The sequence below is a fragment of the Rattus norvegicus genome, chromosome 15 (assembly GCF_021556685.1).
Source record: "Rattus norvegicus strain SHRSP/BbbUtx chromosome 15, alternate assembly SHRSP_T2T, whole genome shotgun sequence".
Taxonomy (NCBI): domain Eukaryota; kingdom Metazoa; phylum Chordata; class Mammalia; order Rodentia; family Muridae; genus Rattus; species Rattus norvegicus.
The window spans coordinates 37,398,946-37,419,520 of NC_141548.1; the positions used below are offsets into that span (position 1 = coordinate 37,398,946).

The following is a 20,575-nucleotide window of genomic DNA, read 5'->3' on the forward strand; positions in this document are numbered from 1 at the left end:
AGCTATAGTTTGTTCAAGTATATTTTCTAACATAAGAACATTTAAAACCCTTCCTTCTAATTAGGTACTGAAAGCCAGCAAGTTGGAGATCCTCCAGGTAACTGCTCTACCACATAAGAATTCACACTACCAAACAAGACAGATCCTGGATACTAGGAAGCTGTAAAAGGTCTGAAACATGAAGGAGTCTTCCTTCAGGTGCTATTGTGGTGCTGATGTAGACAGGAGACGAATTTCATTAAATATTTCCTGCTCTTTACAACACAGAAGAGTCTCTTCTATTTTATCAACAGAAGCTTTTTGGCTTGTTCTCCCCAAACCCCACTTTTTTTTGTCTTGTCCCAAGCACAGACTCTGGGAAGTTGTTCATGGCAAGTCCGAGTTCTCTCTGTGAGCTACAGCCCCAGCCAGGGGCAGATGTGGATTACTCTGTAAGGGCTCTTTAAACAAACAAAGTTTAATGCAATTGTTTCCTGAGAGACTGACTGCTTGCAAAAGCCAAGGAAAATCACAGATTAATCCAAAAGGTACAAAGCTAAGGTTGAGACTATGAAAGGGAGGGCGGGGTGAAGCGCTAGTGTGCAGGACGGGGATAATTACTCCTATTCTGAGGCGCTGCAAATCCCACCATCGACTTTCTGTCGCTGCAGGCAGCACAATGGCTCTTTTATCTGGTGAGGCAGCTTTGATAAAGGAAATTATTATTTATATCAAATCTAAACACCTACAATAAGGAGGGCTTCTCTTCCCTGCCCCCTTCTTTGACATGGTCATAGAAGAACAATGATCTTGCTAGTTCAAAATCTCAAGAAGACTGTTGTCCAGAACTGCCTTGCATCATTTCAATAGAGACAATAAAGTTGTCTTTGTGCAACCCGGTTTCTCTCCCTGGATGTCACCCTGCACCGTGACATTAGATACCTCTTCACTTCTCAGTGCTGGAACTAGGCCCATCTCACTCAGAAATTGCTCTCTGCTGAGGAAGTACTGCCACAGTGCAGGCAAGGGTTTCTCTAACATCTGGTGACCACCAAGTGAATGAGGGTTCCTGGTGTGGCACAGGGTTCCAACAATGCCTTCTCCAGAGCAGGGGCATGTGTTCATAGCCAGTGATAGCCATGAGGGCACCCGTATCAGGTCTTAGACAGCCAAAGGCAGAAAACAGGGGCTGCCTTTCTCATAGAGATGCTGACGGCAGTCAGTAGTGCTTGGCCCTCCTCCCTTACTGGGTCAGACTGAGGGAACAGTTCCCGTAGAGACCAGAGAAGATGGAGTGAGTGACGTCCTAAACTGTCAACATGAGCAGGCTATGAGAACACCATAACCAGGCTCATGGGAAAATGGCAAAGGCTCATGCTGTCGCCCTCCCAGCCTAAGGGTGGATTTAGTGAGGCCTTAGTGAGGATGTTAATCAAGCCTTCCGCTGGTCAGAATGCGAATGTTGACACTGAGTGTAGCTATGAGCCCCTAGATACTGAATACTTAGCAGTATTCAGGCTAGATACTTATGGCCTGAATACTGCTCCCCTACAGACACTGCTTCTACTGAGATTAGCTAAACCTGCTTCCCTGATCCACATGTATACCATAAACCCTGACTTCTTGTTTACCTCCGTATACAGCCGAATGCAACAATCCTGCCTCTCTGCTCAACTGCATACAATAGACACTCAGAGCTTCTAGGTGGCTAGAGTTTCTCCATGGGAGAGCCCAGGTCACTTGGTCTCAGCCTTCCCTGGGTCTGGGTGTCTTTTCTTTTTCACCCAGGCCTTGTCCTGGACCTGTGCGGAATGTCTCTCACCTGTTGTAAGAGAAAAATTTTAACACTCATTTGTTTATGAAAGACAAGGCAATGTGAATCCATTATAGATGCTACCCAGGAAGTGTAGACCACCAGGACAGTTTCCTGAAGTCCCCAGGCAGCAGATGGAAACATATCCACCAGAACACAGGCACCAAGGATACTTTTTAGTAAGGAAAACCCGGAAATACCCAAATGTATACATGGGGCCCCTCACTCGATACAGGTAAGGGATAAGATTATAAGAAGTAGGGAGAGTTTTGAGATAGTGAATAGGCCACCAAGAGAAGTACTCACTGCTTCTGAAGGGACTGAGCCTAACCGGTCAAGACTGGACTCAATGGTTTAACTTATCCTTGAGAATGGGATATAGTATTTTGTTCTTCTCTGACAGGTAGCTGTTCATCATCATCCTTGACCCTTCTCCCAGATTGGGCAAGCTACTTTACGTTTTACGTTTAAATGATTCTCTGTATGTACAGTCATTCCCACTTTATCAGTTCAGTCAACTGGGGACCAACCACAGTCTGAAGATATTTAAGTGGCAAATTCCAGAGACAGTTCACATTTTAAGTTACGTACCTGTCTTAGTTAGGACTTTACTGCTGTGAGCAGACACCATGACAAGGCAATTCTTATAAAGGGCAACATTTAACTGGGGCTAGCTCACACGTTCAGAGGTTCAGTCCAGCAGGAACATTCTCTCTCTCTCTCTCTCTCTCTCTCTCTCTCTCTCTCTCTCTCAGATTTATTTGTTTAATGTATGAGTCCACTGTAGCTGTCTTCAGACACTCCATTAGAGGGCATCAGATTCTATTACAGAAGGTTGTGAGCCACCATTGGTTGCTGGGATTTGAACTCAGGACCTCTGGAAGAGCAGCCAGAGCTCTTAACCACTGAGCCATCTCTCCAGCCCTAGGATGAGGGTCTTAAAGACCACACCCACAGTGACACACCTACACTCCAACAAGGCCACACCTACTCTAACAAGGGCAGGGCTACACCTTGTAATAGTGCCTCTCCCTGGATGGAGCATATACAAACCATCACAATACCGTTCTGAGTAAAACAATAAAATAGTCACTGTCGCATTGTGTCCAGCCCAGAACTGGAAGTAGCCCTTGTCTGTTGATCCACATGGTCCACTCTGCCAGACTATCCCTCATTTCATGCCTGCCTTGGCTACCAGGCTGATATCATTAGCTTTTGTGTATCTCTTGTTGTACCTGACTTACTAATTAAACCACCATAGAGTATCTGTGTTGGATCTGAGCTCTCACCCGTGGGGCTGACGCTATCTGCAGGTAGGATGATGGGAGAACTGGTTACAATCAGAGGCCAGAACCTGGCTGGCAGTTGCTGGTCTGTTCTCTGTTTGGTTTTGGAAGTCAAAGCAACCACATATCTGAAAGCACAGAAGTCTTTTGTGTTGAGAATCTAGGAGAAACTTTTCCCCCCACATATCCTCGGAGTAGCAAAAGGATGTACACATAAAGCATGCACCAGTGACATTCAGTACCTTCCCAATGTGCACGACAGCCACCACCTATCCTAGGATACTTTGAAACTCCAGACCCATCACACAGTCATTTCCTCTTCTGGTCTCTCAGCAGCTGATAACCACAAACCTATTTTCTGTCTCTTTGGATTTGCCTTTTCTAGCCATTGCCTATAACTCCTTGGTTTTTAACCTCCCTAAAGCTTCGACCCTTTAATACAGTTCCTCACATGGTGAGCCCAACCATAAACTATTGTTGTTGTTATATCATGACTAATTTTACTGTTGTTATGAATTTTGATGTAAATGCCTGTTGTTTTCCACTGGTCTTAGGTGACCCTTGTGAAAGTGTCATTTGACCTTGAAGGGAGTCAGGACCCAGGGGTTGAGAAGCTCTGCCATAAGTAGAATCATATAGTACATGATCACCATATCTGTCATTTGTCAGCACAGTGTTTCCAAGGTTCATCCTTGCTGTAGCACACACTCAGGCTTTATCCTTTCATTGGTAATATCTTACTGTAATTGTATGGATCCAACATATTTGTTCATCCGTTCTCCAGCAAGCAGACATTCAGTTATCCACCCTTAGGTTATTGTGGACAGTGGTGTTTGAATATTAATGCATGGACACAGACTTCCAACTCTTTGAACTGTGTATACATGAATCACTGGGATGGTAGGGCCAAGCAGCCATTCCGTTCTTAACTTTCAAGGAACTGTTACACTGCTTTGCACAATGGCTGGGCCATATTTTGTTTCATTAGCAATGCTTACAGATGTTGGTTTCTCCATATGCTCACAAGCACAGTTTTTCTTCTTTTTTATCGTCATTAGTTCCACTAGGATCAGTGTGGTATCTTGCTTTGATAATGGTGACTAATGACTAGTGACAAAGAATGAAAATTCTTCCATGTGGTTGGGCCTTTCTTGCTAAGGGAGCTGTTCCAACCAACCCTTTGTTTTCCTTTTGTTCTTCAGTTGTCCAATGTTTATGTTTTTATATATGTATATGTCCAATGTATAGGTTTATTATATATGATTTGCAAATCTTTACTAAAAGTTCTGTGTGTGTGCGTGTGTGTGTGTGTGTGTGTGTGTGTGTGTGTGTGTGTGTGTGTGTGTGTGTGTGTGTGTTTAGGCCTGAAGTTGATGTTAGATGTCTTATTTTTTTAAGATTTTATTTATTTCATGTATATGAGCACACTGTAGCTATCTTCAGACACCAGAAGAGGGCGTCCCATTACAGATGGTTGTGAGCCACCATGTGGTTGCTGGGAATTGAACTCAGGACCTCTGGAAGAGCAGTCAGTACTCTTAACCCCTGAGCCATCTCTGCAGCCCTGGATGTCTTCTTTGATCACATTCTACCTTACACATTGAGATAGGGTCTCTCCTTAAATACATAGCTTGGAAATGCTGTGGCTTGTCTCCTAAATCCTGGGATTTCGGGTAGCCAGCGGACCTGCTGGGATTACAGTCGCCTGCAGCAGTGGGTTTTAAGGAGCTAAAGTCTGGTCTCCATGTTTGCATAACAACTGCTGTATCCACTGAGCCGTCTCCCCAGCCCCGGTTGCAATCATTTTTATATACTTGCTGGGTTTGCTTCTGTGCCTTGGATGCCTCCTAATCCCGTATTTCCAAAGAGAAATGATAAAACAGCCAGCATCCAACAGGGGTTAGACAAAACAGCGGAGCAAGATTTAGAGTTAAAGGGATAAAAATAATAATGAGGAGGAGGAGAAAAATTTTAAAAATGTAAATTAACATAATGGTTTACACTTTGAATTCATATTGGTTAACCCAAATACTTGAGCATAAAACAAATGTGAAATTTGCAGTACCCCTCCTGTTCACAGAAAAACGGAGGGAGACGTGAATGAAGGGGAAACTATTCATTAGCAGACTGCTGCTGGGTGTGTGGATGACAAGAAACGTCTGGTCTTGCAAAAACTCACAGAAAAGCATGGTGGAGCTTGCAGCTTTTCCGACTGCCAGCACCTGAAATATGATTACCTCTGTGTGATTCATATTGACTCCAAGCAGCAAAGTTATGAACAGCCATAATTGATTAATTAGCTTTCAGTACGGGTGATCAAACCCAGGGCTTGCACTTACTATGCAAGTGAGCTCATGGAGCTACAGTCCTCTAGTCGTCTCTTTAAATATCTGATCTTCAACAGGTATTAGTGAAATGTCAGAAGTTTCCTTCCTTCCTTCCTTCCTTCCTTCCTTCCTTTCCTCCCCTCCCCCTTCTCTTCACCTCCCCCTCCCCTTCTTCACCTCCCCCTCCCCTTCTTCACCTCTCCCTCCCCTTCTTCTCCTTCTCCTTCTTCTTCTTCTTCTTCTTCTTCTTCTTCTTCTTCTTCTTCTTCTTCTTCTTCTTCTTCTTCTTCTTCTTCTTCTTCTTCTCTCTGTCTCTCTGTCTCTCTCTTTTCCTTTCTTTCAAGTGTTAATTTTGCTTTATTAGTCATTCTGGAAGACTAGAGGATCCTCCAGTCCAAGGAAGTGTTATTTTAATCCTCTTCCTCATCATCACCAGCTCCAGCACCACCCCGGCCCTTTTTGACATTCTTCCTCTTCACACTACCTGGGTAGCCACCACCATTAAAGACAATGGCGAAAGAAGTCAGTGTGCTTCCGGGAGTCCAGACCAACAAAGAAGAATGCGATGTCCACTACCTGCTTTCCGATCCTGATATGACAGTGGCAGAGGAGCACACAGGCATGGCGAATAGATTTGTCCAGGACCAGCTCGAAGACCTGGGTCTGCAGCTGCTTCTCCGAGAAATAAATCCTCAATCCGAAGGCCCAAGATGTAAACCAGCTTCGTCTTGGCTTCATCTTGCCTTCGCCCAGCAACCCAGTGTGAACAAGTTGCCTCAGCAGAAGGTTGTCTTCAAAAAGATACCGTGGGTCCTTTTCGTTCAGCAGCAGCAGCAGCTCCCAGAAGGCTTTGCGAATCTTGGTCAGGGTAAATTTGACCCTCCACACCTCACAGAACAGTTCTGTTCCCGAACCCACGCTCTCAGAACAGCTTAAGTTCCTGGTTGAGGTATGAATTTTCAAAGGGTCTCCGTAAGTTTTGTAACCTTCTAGCGACCTGCATGTTGACTTTTCTAGGTTCACTGCGCCTACGAACTCACGCCAAAGGGTCAGAAGTTCCTTTTTTTTTAAGTCAACTATTTTATTCATATAAATGCACATGTACATACACATACTTAAAGGAAAAATATCCCGAGAATGTTCTATAGAACTCAGGTTTTTAAAGAGAGGGATTATACTTTTTGTATGGTTTTAAACAGGTCGTGGTCAGTCTGCCCAACGTTTAGCTTTGATTATTATAAATTATTATCGCTACAAACTTTTATGTTGTGATAGCTAGTTTTGGTTTCTCAGAACAGTAGAGTAGTTTAGGCAGCCTGTTAACAATAGTGATGGAATTTCTTTTTGTTGCCTCTGGAAAGAGAAGGCCATCTTAAGCTCCCTTTTGTAGCACCCACCATAGAAAAGTAATTGGTAAGTTATTTTATACAATTTCAATACAGCATAGTAGGTGCACAGTAAAAGTAAAAACAAATCAGAGGACGTGATAGAATAATGTGTGGGACCTTTGAACAATGAAGACAATTATCACATCAAGTCATAGTGAAACAGCTCTCTTTAACTTTTCATAAACACCTCTGGGGATATGGTACAATAGCAGAACATCTACCTAGAATAGACAAGGCTTTGGGTCCAGTCCCCAACATAATAAAGGATGCCCAATGATTGAGAAAAGAGAATAAAACTCCTCAAGGCCACAGGCTTCTAAATTTACCCATTATAGACCGATGTTGAGTACTTGGGAAAGAAGCGGAAACATTGACCTTAAACCATGGTACGACCAAACCATCTGACCAATTCAGTATGAAAAGTTCAACAATTTCTTTATGAACTCTGGATAAACCACGGATGTTTTGCAGACCCACATAAATGGGAGAAGAAAGGAGGTATAATGCAAGTGCCGTCTGCACTCAGTACGAATATCTTGCATCAAATACAACACCTAAGGAAAATACTTAGAGTTGTAACTCGCTTGCAGAAGGCTGGAGTAAGTTTCCCAGCAGTCAAAGGGACAGCTCACAGTTGCCTGTAATTTCAGCTCCAGTGGATCTAATGCCCTCTTCTGGCCTCTGAAACTCACACAGGTCACATACTCGCTCACAGACACACTACACCTAATTAAAAACAAAATAAATTTTAGAAAAGTATTAAATACCAGAATACCAGGGGGGTTGATCAATTTATCCTGGCACTGGAAATGGTGACTGTGGTGACTGTGGTTTGGTAAATGGGCTTTGGGGTCAAACAACAAGTGAGTGGTTCCAGGCAAATTGACACCCTCTGTCCATGTGGGCTGAGAAATTTGTCCTCACCAATAAAATGAGCAAAGTAATGTTGTCCTTATAGGGTGGCTGTGAAGATGTGCTGCAGAGATGCTCAGTATAGAGTATCTGCCATCGCAGCCACATGGCTGCCTGGAATATGTAAGTGGAATATGTAAGTGCTAGAAAATTCCATCCGTCAAAACTTGGCTTCTCCACTTGGCTTCTCAGGGCCTAAGTCTAAGTTCTAGTCCTCTGATATTTTTCTGACCTTTCTTTTTTCACACCCCGTGTGTTTTAACTGACTCTGGAAAGAGTCAGGGAGCTGGATCAAGTCAGTAAACTGTGGGTTGGTTACACAAACATGAGGACCTGAGTTCGAATCCCCAGCACCCACAGCAAAGCTAAGTGTGGTAGCTTTGGCCTGTATCCCATCATGGGGTGGGATGGGGGCACCCAGGCAAACCTCTGGAGCTTATATGCCTGTCAGTCTAGTTCACTTGGTGAACTCCAGGTTCTGTGAGATACCATGTCTCAAAATGGAGAGTAGTTGAGAAAGAGGCCTCACATCAGTCAACCTCTGGCCACCATGCCCATGCTCATATATGTGGACATACATATAAACACATACGTGCCCACCGCTCACACACAAATTGGCCTTGCACAATGCTGCTTGTACATCATCGTACTTGTATGATTTGTACTTGCTTGATTATGTTTCAGTCCAACTCCTCTGTTAATCCAGAGACTGTTGAGTCTGCTTGAGTTCGTGGCCAACCCATCTGATCTCTGATGGCTAAGCAGGGTTGGGCCTAGTTAGTTCGTGGGTTAGAGACCACCCTGCTTGAGGGAAAGGATGGCCAAGGTGTCAAGGTGAATCCCCAGTTCTCAATGTGGAATGTGTTTATGAGACGCATGCCTCTTCAATGCTGAAGTTTTGTTCATTTCTTAGCTTAGAGGAGGTCGGTGTTCGGTGCATTTAAAAATATGTCATTTCAGGACTGGAGTGGAGCTCAGTGGTAGAGCACTTGCTTCTCAGGCACAAGCCCTGGGGCTCCGTGCAAGTGCAGCTTAAATGACAAGAATAAGGTGTTTTGTGGGCACAGGGACAGACGGTAGAGTTTTCTCTGTGAACATTTTCTGGGGGTGAGTGGAAGGCTAATTCTCAATGTTTTAGGTAAGGGTTGCATTAAGAGCAACCTGTAGTGGTTTAACCCAAAATGTCTTTGCTGTGGATAAAATTGCTTTGTGTTGTGTAGCTGTGGGTCGTCAGAGCTGGTTCTCCATTAGAGAACCAGAGCCGGGGAACATGTGATGTTCAGGATCCTCCTTGTGTGGCTGAGTTTAGGATTCACTTGGAATCGCTCCAGCCGAGAAAGACGCAGTAGGTCCTTTAAAAATACTCATGGTTACTTTAATAGCACCAGCACCTGCTCAGCTGCGTTGAGTGAAGCTATTCGTTTCTTAGATTCTCTGGCGTCTGGACCCTTGCCTTCTTCCTGACTGCAGCTGTCTAAGCTAAGGAGGTCAAATGTCACACAGAGGCACCTTTCTGCCGGACGGGACGGCGACAATCACCAAACCCAACTATGGGGGGGGGGCAATAAAGTGATATAGATAATTTAGACCGTGACCCTATCGATGTCCTTGCTGACCTCTTTATTGTGCAGTGAAGAGGCACCCGGAGGCCAGGCACCACGTCTCAAGTAGGGTTTGTGTTCTTCCTGGGCCTGGAGGCTGGAAGCTGAGCAAGACAAGTTTGAGTGATGACTCCGTCTTCTGGAACGTGGAAAGTGATTAAGAATTATCCTTCGGAGGGTAACTCAGAATGTTGGGTGTCGAAGATCTGTACTAAACGTTCGCTTCTACTGTCCTTGCTTTAACTGACTTCCAAGGCGTGGCTGACTTAAAACGTGTTTTCCCACAAGTCTGTTCTGTTCACTCGCACCGCTGCCTGGCCACCACCACACCTTTGGTGAAAGAAAGTGAAGGGCTACGGGTGTCCCCTGGCGTCCCAAGGCGGAGGGAAGCCCGCTCAGCACGCATGCGCACAGGGAAGCCTCCTCTTTAAGACGGGAGCACGGCTCGCAGCCGGGGAGTCGGAGCTGACTCGCAGCCCTGCTAGGCGAGCGTGGGGTGTCCGCGCGCTCCTCTGCTCCCGTAGCCCGAGGGACTGAAACTTCCGTGGGCGGCTCCCACCGCGTGGGCGCGCCAGCGACAGAAAGAGGGAGACCGGACGCGGGCAGCAGCAGGAGCCGGGGTGGGCAGCCCCTGGCCCCGCGCCCAGCAGCAGCAGCGCGGCCGCCGCCAGCCGGGCGGGCTCTGGGACTGCAGGGGAGGTGCGGACACTCGCAGCGTCCGAAGCGGTGGCCGGAGCCATGAGGACCGAGCACGGGGCGGCGGAGGCAGAGCGCAGCCGGTCGCTGCTGCACTTGCTGCCGGGAGCACTGCGCGCACTGCCCGCCTCCTTCGCTGCTTCTCTCCCGGGGAGTGACTAGAGGCGGAAAGCATCCAGCAGCTCCGGACCCTGATGCTGAAACGCTCCAGCCGCAGCCTAGCTCCTGGTCGGCAGCGGGGCGTCCCCTCCGGGATGCACAAGGAAGGGCGGATTGCAAGCCAGGCTTCCAGGAATGTTTCTTCTGCTATACTCCTGTGAAGGCCGAACCTAGCAGGGACCGGGTCACTCACAAGGAGGGATGACTTAGACCCTGGCTCTGCAGCTTCGGCTTCGCCTCACAGGGGGAGTGTTCCTCACGGAAAGCCCCTGGGATCGCTGAGCCATAACTTCTTGGGGGAGATCCGTGTCCTCTAGAGACATCACCAGTGCCCAGAGCAGTGCCATGTGGGGCGGACGCTGCTCACCTTCCACCTCTTCCAGGCACCGCGCGTCGCTGCTGCAGCTGCTGCTGGCCGCGCTGCTGGCGGCGGGGGCGCGGGCCAGCGGCGAGTACTGCCACGGCTGGCTGGACGCGCAGGGCGTCTGGCGCATCGGCTTCCAGTGCCCCGAGCGCTTCGACGGCGGCGACGCCACCATCTGCTGCGGCAGCTGCGCGCTGCGCTACTGTTGCTCCAGCGCCGAGGCGCGCCTGGACCAGGGCGGCTGTGACAACGACCGCCAGCAGGGCGTAGGGGAGCCTGGCAGGACGGACCGAGAAGGCCCAGACAGCTCCGCAGGTAGGGGAGCAACAGCCAGGTGCAAATGGGGAGGGCGGTTGCTTTGCCTGAGCAACAGAGACCTGGAAGCCTGGAGGTTTTAGGAAAGAGCCTGTGAGCAGAAGACTGAGTTTTTTTGGGGTTTGGGTTTGGGTTTTTGTTGTTGTTGTTTTGTTTTGTTTTGTTTTGTTTTGTTTTTGTTTTTGTTTTCCCCTACTCAGTAACTTTATGTGAAGTGAGGCCAAAAACTCACGTTGCTTCTGTTCATGGTTCTCGGCTTCCTTTCCCCATGCCCCCTGTCTCCATTGGGCTTAATTTCTCGGGAATAGTCAAGAAAGTAGCAAGGGTACACCCCTCTGGAGAAGGCCTGTCCAGGATTTTCCTCCAAGGGTCCTCAGAAGGAAGGCAGTTCTGGGGAGCAACGGACAGCTTCTGTGGATGCTACACCTTTCTTTTCACATCCCAGGAGTCCCGTCCCTCCCAGAGGAGCCAGTGCACAGCCCTCTAGGCCACCTAGGCCTCTAGGAATCTGGATTGGTCTCCTTGGGCAGACTTGATAGACGTGCGGTTGGAACACAGCCCAACTTTGCTCATTGAGGCTTTGACTATTTCTTAATAGACAAAGCCAGATTTTGAAAATAAGCCTGTCAGATAATTTAGTAGATGGCATTTCCTTAAGGAGACGCTGCCAAATTGAGTGTGTGTGTGTGTGTGTGTGTGTGTGTGTGTGTGTGTGCGCGCGCGCGCTACATGCACATAGGGTTGGACTTGCCTGAGCTTTTGGTACAGGTGGTTTCTGCTTTAGAGAGCAGGCTCCGGCCGGCAGCTCTTTTTCAGTACAGTTAAGGGTTTTGTAAGTTTGCTACTCCTGCTGGTACACTGACTTGAGTCTGAAGGGAGGAGAGCTGAGGGTCATTCTGGAGAAGGTACCATCCGAACTCAGCTTTGCAGAGTGTGTGGTCTGGGAACAAAGCCTAGAGAAATCAGCCAAGTGACTACAATACGGTGTCTGTGAAATTGGGCTTGTTAATGACCTCTAAAAAGTCGGGGTGGCATTGGCTGAAGCCAAGTGGAGGCAGCGGCCTTCTCATACTGTAGCTGTTGGGCATAGGCGCCCTTCACTCCACTCCTAAATCTTCCCTTTAAGTCTCCTGGTTCTCTCACAATCCTTCTGCAATGAAGGACGAATTGCCCAATTAAGCCCGCGGGGGCTTCTGGTAGCGCTGCATTCTTTACCCCCGTGTAGCTATTTACACTTCCAATTAAGAAATCCTGGAAAGAGAACAGTTATTTCTCCCCCAAACTCATTATGTGGGCTGAGACTGATTTAGGCAAGTTTTTTTTTTCTATCCTATTGGAGGTAAAACATCTCTGTGGCTTGTTTGTTTGTTTGTTTGTTTGCCTCTTACAACATGAGGGGGCCGGCCTCTTCATTTAGGGAGTGAAATATTTATACTGTGTGTAGGAAAAGGCTTGACTTTCGCTGCTCTGGTCTAGACCTGGCCTGCAGTGCTGGTGTAATGAGACCAGCGGTACAGCTGTGGGAGCCAGCTGGGCTGCAGATGGCAGACAGCAAGCCCTCTGGTCTGCGGAGGGGACCCCAAGAGGGAGGGGACTCCGAGAGGAGAAGTGGCTCTGCTCAGCAGTGTCCACTGCCTGGTTGTTCAGCCTTTATTTCTCTGTGATTCTGTGTGGTATGTGAGTGGGAGCCCTGACTCCCACAGTATAGTGTGCAAAGGCTGCTCGCAGAGCTGACCTCTGAGGTCTGGGCTCTGTGCTGCCCCATCGGAAATGCTGGCAGCAGTGCCTCACCAAGGCCGGTGAGACCCATGAATCCCTGTTCAGATGGAGTCCTTAGGGAGGGCTGGGCTTGGCTCAGTGGTGAACTGGTTCCTTAGCATCTGGGAGGACTTCATCCAATCCAGTTCCCCACACCTCACACCCACTCCCACCCATGCCAAAAAAGGAACCGAGTCCGGAATGCACCAGAAAACGCAACAGTTTCTTGCGTAGACTTCCACAGAAGCGTCCCGAGCTCTGTGCAGGCTCCTCCTGCCTGCTTGTGTCCTGAACCAGCTGAGGGACTGACTGCTGGCATGATTTGCTAGCCCTGTGTTCTTGCCATTCCCATGGCTCCCGCAATTTAAAAAAAATTGTTACTTATTTTAAACAGATGATATATAATTATATATAATATGTAAAGTCTCACTTTATAACCTAGGCTGGCCCAGTAACTCACTGTGTAGTCTAGGTTGGCCTTGAACTCAAAGATAATTTTGTCCTTTCGGCCTCCCATAGGTTAAAGCTGTGAACCACCATGCCAGGTTCCTGAAAGGTTTTTTTTTTTTTTTTTAAAGAAAATCATTTCAAAGCAAAGTTCATTACTCTGCTGGTTTTACCAACAACCCTTTTATTGTTATTTTATGGGTTTATTTTTCTTTTTCGGAATAATTTAATACCCACTGGCTCCTTCCACCCTCTTCTTCCCCCTTTCCCCCTCAGTCTCTGGTAACTACTTTGGTATTATCCACTTTTATTAAGCAGGGTTTTTTAGATTTGTCACTTTTTTAGCAATATATCTATATCTATATCTACATATATCTATATATATTTTAACTTTTATCCATTCTGGTGTGGGGGCACCTGTGTGTGCGTGTGCCGTGGCTTGCATGGAGGTCAGGAGAAGACTTGGAGATGCTCTCTCTGTCCACCATCTAGGTTCTGAAGATTGAGCTCAGTTCATTATGCTTGATGGCAAGAACCTCTTTCTGCTGAGCCTTGTCCGTGGCCCAGCGTTCCTTTGTCTTTTGATTGTTTTCTCCCTTCCACATCTTCATTCTTGGAAATGACGATGGCTCAGAATCTTAACCTATTTGTTTTTTATTGTTCTGCCTGTAAGAAAAGAAACCCGTTATGGCAGTAATGGCAAAAAGAAGCCAAGGAGTGTGCAGAACTTCTTAGGAAAGTGTCAGCTCATTTCCATGTAGATTTGGTGGACGCTCTGCTGGGGAAGACTAGCATTTCTTTAGGCTGCTCGGCCACTGTAGGGTCACCTATATCAAACCTGTTCTTTGACAACCTGGCCGGAGCATCTGGTATTGTATTAGGGGAATCTAAGTGGGATTATGAAGTTCAGCTTCCAGGGGCCTTGCCGTGCCTGTGAACCCTGGCAGCGCTCCAAAGCACTGGGCCACCGATGATGCAGCTTGCATACCTCTGACCTGTGACAGAGCTGGCCCAGCCTTCGTTCGGGCTTTGCTTCTGGGAGTCACTGTTGTCCGTCTGTCCCCAGCCCTTGCTGGCCGCCATGTTCGGTGATTCTGTTGTGAAGCATAACGCTGTGTCTCTGTCTTTTTCCAGTCCCCATCTACGTGCCGTTTCTCATCGTTGGCTCCGTGTTCGTTGCCTTCATCATCCTCGGGTCCCTCGTAGCAGCGTGCTGTTGCCGATGTCTACGGCCAAAGCAGGATCCCCAGCAGAGCAGAGCCCCAGGGGGCAACCGCCTGATGGAGACCATTCCCATGATTCCCAGTGCCAGCACGTCACGGGGCTCATCTTCTCGCCAGTCCAGCACGGCTGCCAGTTCCAGCTCCAGTGCGAACTCCGGGGCCCGGGCTCCACCGACGAGGTCACAGACCAATTGCTGCTTGCCCGAGGGAACCATGAACAATGTGTACGTCAACATGCCCACAAATTTCTCTGTACTCAACTGTCAGCAGGCCACCCAGATCGTACCCCATCAAGGGCAGTACTTGCATACTCCCTACGTGGGCTATGCGGTACAACATGACTCTGTACCCATGACGCCGGTGCCTCCGTTCATGGATGGCCTGCAGCCTGGCTACAGACCAGTGCAGCCCTCCTTTGCTCACACTAACAGTGAGCAGAAGATGTTCCCTGCAGTGACCGTATAGCCTGCAGCTCACAGATTAGACTCCTCTATGAGACTGAGCAACACAGGGCCCGATTCTTGCTCCAGAAGTCGGCTCAAGTTCGTGGTGTTCCGGTCACTGCTCTTCCGGATGACTTCATTCACCCCCTTACCTATAAGGGGACATCTCCAGAGCAGCGCGTCTGTGCGTGTGTCCAGATTCAAAGTGGAAAAGCACGGCCCCTGGTTGCCACCTGTGTCCTCAAGCATGTGACGAATGCTTGAGCCCCTAAGTGCCCTTGAGGTGTGGCTGCCAGAGTCAGGGCTTCAATGGTGCTGTTACTCATTGCTTCAGCGGCACTGGAGAATGCCTGTTACCTCCCCGCTTACCTGGGCTGTTTTAAAAATCAGTGTTCAAGGCTGAAAGGAGATGTAAATTATAGAATTATTATGAAAAGAAACAAGCTTGAACTCCGACACTAGTCATCGGCCTCAGCCGCCAGAGGCATGTCTTAGCTTCATTGTAAAAGATATAGTCTGTCTATTTTTATGCTTTGGGGGAGGGGAGGCTATTATGTGCTTTTTTTTTTTGTTTTTTTGATAACCGTGTGTAGAGATCTTATTAAGTGATTTTCTACATTAAAAAGATTGGAAGAAAATGAACATTTCTGATGAAGACATTCAAAGTTCCGAGGGTGGGTGGCAGGGAATCCATTCATTTCCTTTTCGATGGCGCCTTTTTTTTTTTTTTTTTTTTTGTTCTTTTTTTTTTTCTGGAGCTGGGGACCGAACCCAGGGCCTTGCGCTTCCTAGGCAAGCGCTCTACCACTGAGCTAAATCCCCAGCCCCTCGATGGTGCCTTTTTATTTCCTGGCTCCACAGTGGTATCTAAGAGTGTATGGGTTTTTTGTTGTTGTTTTTGTTTTTTGGTTTGTTTTTTTTTTTTTTCAATTAAAAACATGAGCTGCCCTCTGCTGCTCTCCAAGTTACTTTGCCACGTGGTATGGCCTGGTGGCTCATTTTGTTCTGCCCGGTTTCGGGATCTAAATAGTCCCAAGGGCGGGAAATTACCGACGGGCAGATGAAGATCGGTAAAAACCAACAGTGATGAGGAGGTGCTTGTATAGGTCGTCAGCCATCATGGGGATAGGGGATGGCACTTAGACCTCAGACATGAACCACTTACTTACAGGAAAGTTTAAATACACTGTAAGTAAATTCTCAACTGCTAGCAAAGCCAAATTTTGTTAAATAACTGTGAAGTTTGGTGTTTTACGCCACCCACAGCATCTCCGTCTTGCCTTCTGTCCTCTGTCATCTCATGATGACAGTGATAGTGTCCCATTATTGCTGGCCTTTGGTATCAACAGACAAGAATCAAAGATTTTAATAACCAAAGCAGGAGAAAATCATTTTAAATTTTTAATAAATATTTTATGGTGTGAATTGTTCGGGGAATGTTTACTGTGTAATTAGTCATTATTAACAGAACACAGTTACGCAGAATCATAGCTACTGTTTCTGGGGCCATGAGCCTTACTTACACATTACCTGGTGTCAGGGGAGGTTGGGTATATCTGTGGCAAACCTTGACACTCAAAAGCAGGTTTCTTTCTTTTGGGGATCTCCTGTCCTCATGGTAGTGCTTACAGCTGATCAACTGTCTTAAAACAACCACAGTTGGCACTTCACAAACACTTGAGCAAGGGTGGGTCCAGCAAGGCTGTGTGTACATGTGTGTGCGTGTACATGTGTGCATGTATGTGTGTGCATGTATGTGTGTGAGTGTGTGTGTAGGTAAGTGTGTGTAGGTAAGTGTGTGTGTAGGTAAGTGTGTATATGTGTGTGCGTGTACATGTGTGCATGTATGTGTGCATGTATGTGTGTGAGTGTGTGTGTATAGGTAAGTGTGTGTATATGTGTGTGCGTGTACATGTGTGCATGTATGTGTGTGGGTGTGTGTAGGTGTGTACATGTGTGTGCGTGTACATGTGTGCATGTATGTGTGCATGTATGTGTGTGTATAGGTAAGTGTGTGTGTATAGGTAAGTGTGTGTATATGTGTGTGCGTGTACATGTGTGCATGTATGTGTGTGAGTGTGTGTGTGAGTGTGTGTGTGTGTGTGTGTGTGTGTGTGTGTAGGTAAGTGTGTTCTGTGGCACATCTGTGGGGAGCAGAGTACAACTATGGAAGTCTGTTCTTTCTTTCTACCATGTGAGTCCCGAGAATCAAACTCAAGTCATCGTCAGGATGGGCAGCAAGCACCTTTACCCACTGAGCCATCTTGCCAGCCCCAAACCTGATTTATAAATACCGAGATCTGAATTCTATGACATTTCAATGTCACAAAACAGTTTTCACTATCCTAACCAACTGCCCCCCAAACCCCCACCATCTCAAAGGGTAAAATTCGGCTTAAGCACTCGCTCTACAGAGCCAAGCGACAAGCCAGTGAGCGAGCCGTAGTTGGCCAGTTCTTTATCTGACGCCAGGGCTTTGCTCGATGCAGGTTGACCCGTGTGCATCTCTGAGGCAGTGCTTGCTCAGGTGAGAGCCTTTGTTTTCTTCACTCTTCTGCCTGGTGAAAACGTAAAGCTCTAGTACATGGAACGGGAGGTTTCATCCAACGAAGCTACTAAGTCTTTCTGGGGATGACGTCGCTAGAAGCAATTGCAGAGCTGGGAGGAACTGGAGAGAGCTCGCTAGCCAAGTGGAAGTACGAATACCTAGTCCCAGCATGCCTTGCTCTCTCGGGAATATAACATTTCTGAACTTCTGTGGTGTAATTTGCACTCAGTTGAAACATCTTACAGTCTGTATGAAAAGGGGGGTCATTTACTGATGGAAAAATAGACACACATTTTCTACAGCATTTAAGTTGATGACGTTGACTCAGGAGGATAGCCCGGCCTTCTCTAGATTTCAGGAGATCTTTGCAAGGAAGAAAAAACTAACCAGGTCTTTTGTTGAAAAGTATGGGCCTGGCATGGTGGCTCAGGCTTGTAACCTCAGCACTTGGGAGGCAGTGGTAGAGGCATGGCCATGAGTTTAAGGTCAGCCTGGTTCAGAATGACTTCGATACAAACAAAGTTGATCTGGGCCTAGCGACCCATCACTGTCATCCCAGCACTTAGGAGTTTACAGCAGGACAGGGTGAGATCTTGACTCCAAGGAAAGCAAATCAAAACAAAGTGGAAACTCCACATCCACCATTTCTAATGCAGGGGAAAGGTTACAATGCGTCAATATCAGGCTGGGGTGTAGCTTTCTTAATGCCTCTCTTGCCTACCTCAGGCCTTCAGTTTCATCCTCAGCACCAAAAAACACTAACCTCAGCATCCAGGGTAGCCAGCCCGAGGAGGCAATTGTGATTCACAGGTTTGTTCTGGAGCATGCGCCATACTCTTCATTTCTGAGCGGGTTCCCACAGGCCCGTGTTCATGCTTTCAAAATGGTAGAGCTTTATTTCCCGAGCTCAGTGACCCATATGGTCCTTGTTTTGTTATAAATTAGGATTTATGATTCTCTCAGCACAAAGTTTGTAATGACAGCCAGGCCCCCAATGACCTGGATGTTGGGAGGGAGATTGAAAAGTCCTCAAGGCTGAGGCTGCGAAGACTTCTGAGTCAGAGGCTCTCTCTCCTCAGGCAGCCGCGCTTTGAACCAGCACAGTGACCCTTGTTACAGTGCCAGGCCTTGAGCACACAAAATGCACAGTAATTTCTTGAAGTGACTCTGCCAACTGATAAATGGCACACACACTTGCTTGCAGTTGCTTGAGCTTCCTAGATGCCAAGGAATAAAGCTAGCAGGCTTGGGGATTATTGACTCCCGTTAACTTAGCCTGGTCCAATAGAATGGCATCCCTGAAGTATTACATTTTACTGCAATACCCAAGGCAGACTTCTGTGTGTGGCATTAGAATCAGATCCTGCTAGGATCCCGAAAGTGGGTGGGCATAGGCAGAGAGTGAAATCAACAGAAATCAGACTTCCCAAAGACAAGCTTCCAGCACAGTGCCTTACACTGAACCACCGCTGGATAAAAACAACAAGGTGACTGCATTAAAGGTTCCTTGGACTTTCTGGAATTGAAATCGAAAATCTGGCCAGGTCCTGCTTGTGCTTATTCCTCTCATGGTGTAAGTAACAGAACAATCATGGCTTCTGAAGGGCAGCCCAGTGTGGCAAGGCTGAAGGACTTTAGCAGAAACCTCAAAGCCTATGGAGCGGGTTCTGGCAGCTTTGGACACATAAACACGTGAGGTACCTGCAGGGACTCTCGAGAGCATGATGGAGAAAGGGGAGGGAGTAGAGAGGGCCGATGAGGCCACGATGGAATTTCACAGGGATGTTCATGCTTAAAGGGCTGGTCCAAGAACAGGAGGGTTGAAAAAAGTTCCCAGTGTGTTGGGAGGACTGAAGCCAGCATAAGAGGATGCCTCTTAGAGGGCCCAGTGCCATCGCTTTCACTCTCCCCTCTCCACTTTCCTTCCTTTATTCCCTGACACACAAGGACATTTGAAATGGCCTCTAGGAGAACATGGTGCTCAGTTCCCTCAGATGGGGCTTCAGGGACTGGATTGCCATATTCCAGTCGCTTGTTTAGAGTTCATTGGCCAGCCATTTTAACACTTTGGGGAAGTAACAGTGACAATTTGGCCAGCAGACAAAGACAAGGATTGCAAATGTGTGTGTGTGTGTGTGTGTGTGTGTGTGTGTGTGTGTGTGTGTGTGTGGTTTTGTCTGGGCCTAGAGATGGGACCCAGAGCCTCACCCACACTAACCAAGTGTTCTGCTACTGAGCCACATTCTGGCCCAGGCAGAAAGACTTTTAACCACACAAAATAATGTATGAAGAAACACATTTGGAAAGTTGGGGAGAAATCAAAAGCAATTTCTCTGCAAATAACTTAGAATAGTCCAGATCAAAACACATTAAAAAATTCTGAATGGATGGGAAGACTATCAACGTCATTCAACTCCGTGAATGACTCTACAATAAACGTTGCAGAAACCACTGAGAAACAGGCCATTTGGACTTGCTCTGGAGCAGGCTGTGCTCTGAGTTCAGCCGAGGGAACCTCCCCCTTTCAACGACTACCACTCTGGAATCTCAAGTCCAGAGCACTTCAGCTGATGGATGTTAGAGGCCAGTCTTCAAGACTTAAATAAGTTTACTTATATGTGTGACACACTATTAATAAATGAATACCCAAGAGCTGGCCTGAGTGGGTTTGGTCAGGCAGCTTTGTAAGGGAAGGGTTTTAACCTCCTTTGGTAATACTGACTGTGATGGTTGGCTTTAACTATCAACCTGACAGGCCCTAGAATCACCTTGATGAGGGATTGTTTAGTTTGGACTGTGCACACGTCTGTGAGGGGTTGTCCTAATTAAGTCTACTATTAGAGGAACCAGTCCACTGTGGGCGGGACCACGCCTTAGGTCCTGGACTGTGTGTAGGAGAAATCACAGTGAGCACAAGCAAGCAGGTCTGCATTTATCCTCTCTGTTCCTGACTGTGGATGTGATGACGCTAGCTGTTTGAAGCTCTTGCCTTGCCTTCCTCACAACGATGGAATAATTACCTGGAACTATAGCTGACACACATTCTGTTCTCCCTGAAGTTGCTTTGGTCATGACATTTTATCACAACAACACAAACATCTGCAACCTAGTGTCCTAGAAGGTAGCTTTAGACCATACTTTTAAGATAATTGTGTGAGGGGTTGGGGATTTAGCTCAGTGGTAGAGCGCTTGCCTAGCAAGCGCAAGGCCCTGAGTTCGGTCCCGAGCTCCGACAAAAAAGAAAAAAAATAAATAAATAAAAGATAATTGTGTAAATCAAACGCAGTTCCATAGGGCAAATTGTCTACTTGTGGCA

At 47.2% G+C, this 20,575-nt stretch overlaps 1 protein-coding gene and 1 pseudogene across 1 annotated transcript; one reads left to right on the forward strand and one right to left on the reverse strand.

Annotated features, from left to right (window-relative positions):
• Positions 1–5,815: 5,815 nt before the first annotated feature.
• Rps9-ps9 (ribosomal protein S9, pseudogene 9) lies at positions 5,816–6,408 on the reverse strand (annotated as a pseudogene).
• A 4,098-nt stretch (positions 6,409–10,506) lies between these two features.
• Positions 10,507–14,804, forward strand: Shisa2 (shisa family member 2). Its single transcript, NM_001191936.1, has 2 exons — positions 10,507–10,840; positions 14,180–14,804. Exons 1-2 carry the CDS (start codon positions 10,507–10,509, stop codon positions 14,731–14,733), a joined length of 888 nt encoding a protein of 295 aa, NP_001178865.1. The 3' UTR covers positions 14,734–14,804.
• Positions 14,805–20,575: the final 5,771 nt, after the last annotated feature.

Excerpts from the sequence above, each read along its gene's own strand:
- Shisa2 (NM_001191936.1), top strand. The coding sequence starts at position 10,507 with ATGTGGGGCGGACGCTGCTCACCTTCCACCTCTTCCAGGCACCGCGCG. Across the intron at positions 10,841-14,179 it reads AGGCCCAGACAGCTCCGCAG|TCCCCATCTACGTGCCGTTT; the intron begins GTAGGGGAGCAA and ends GTCTTTTTCCAG.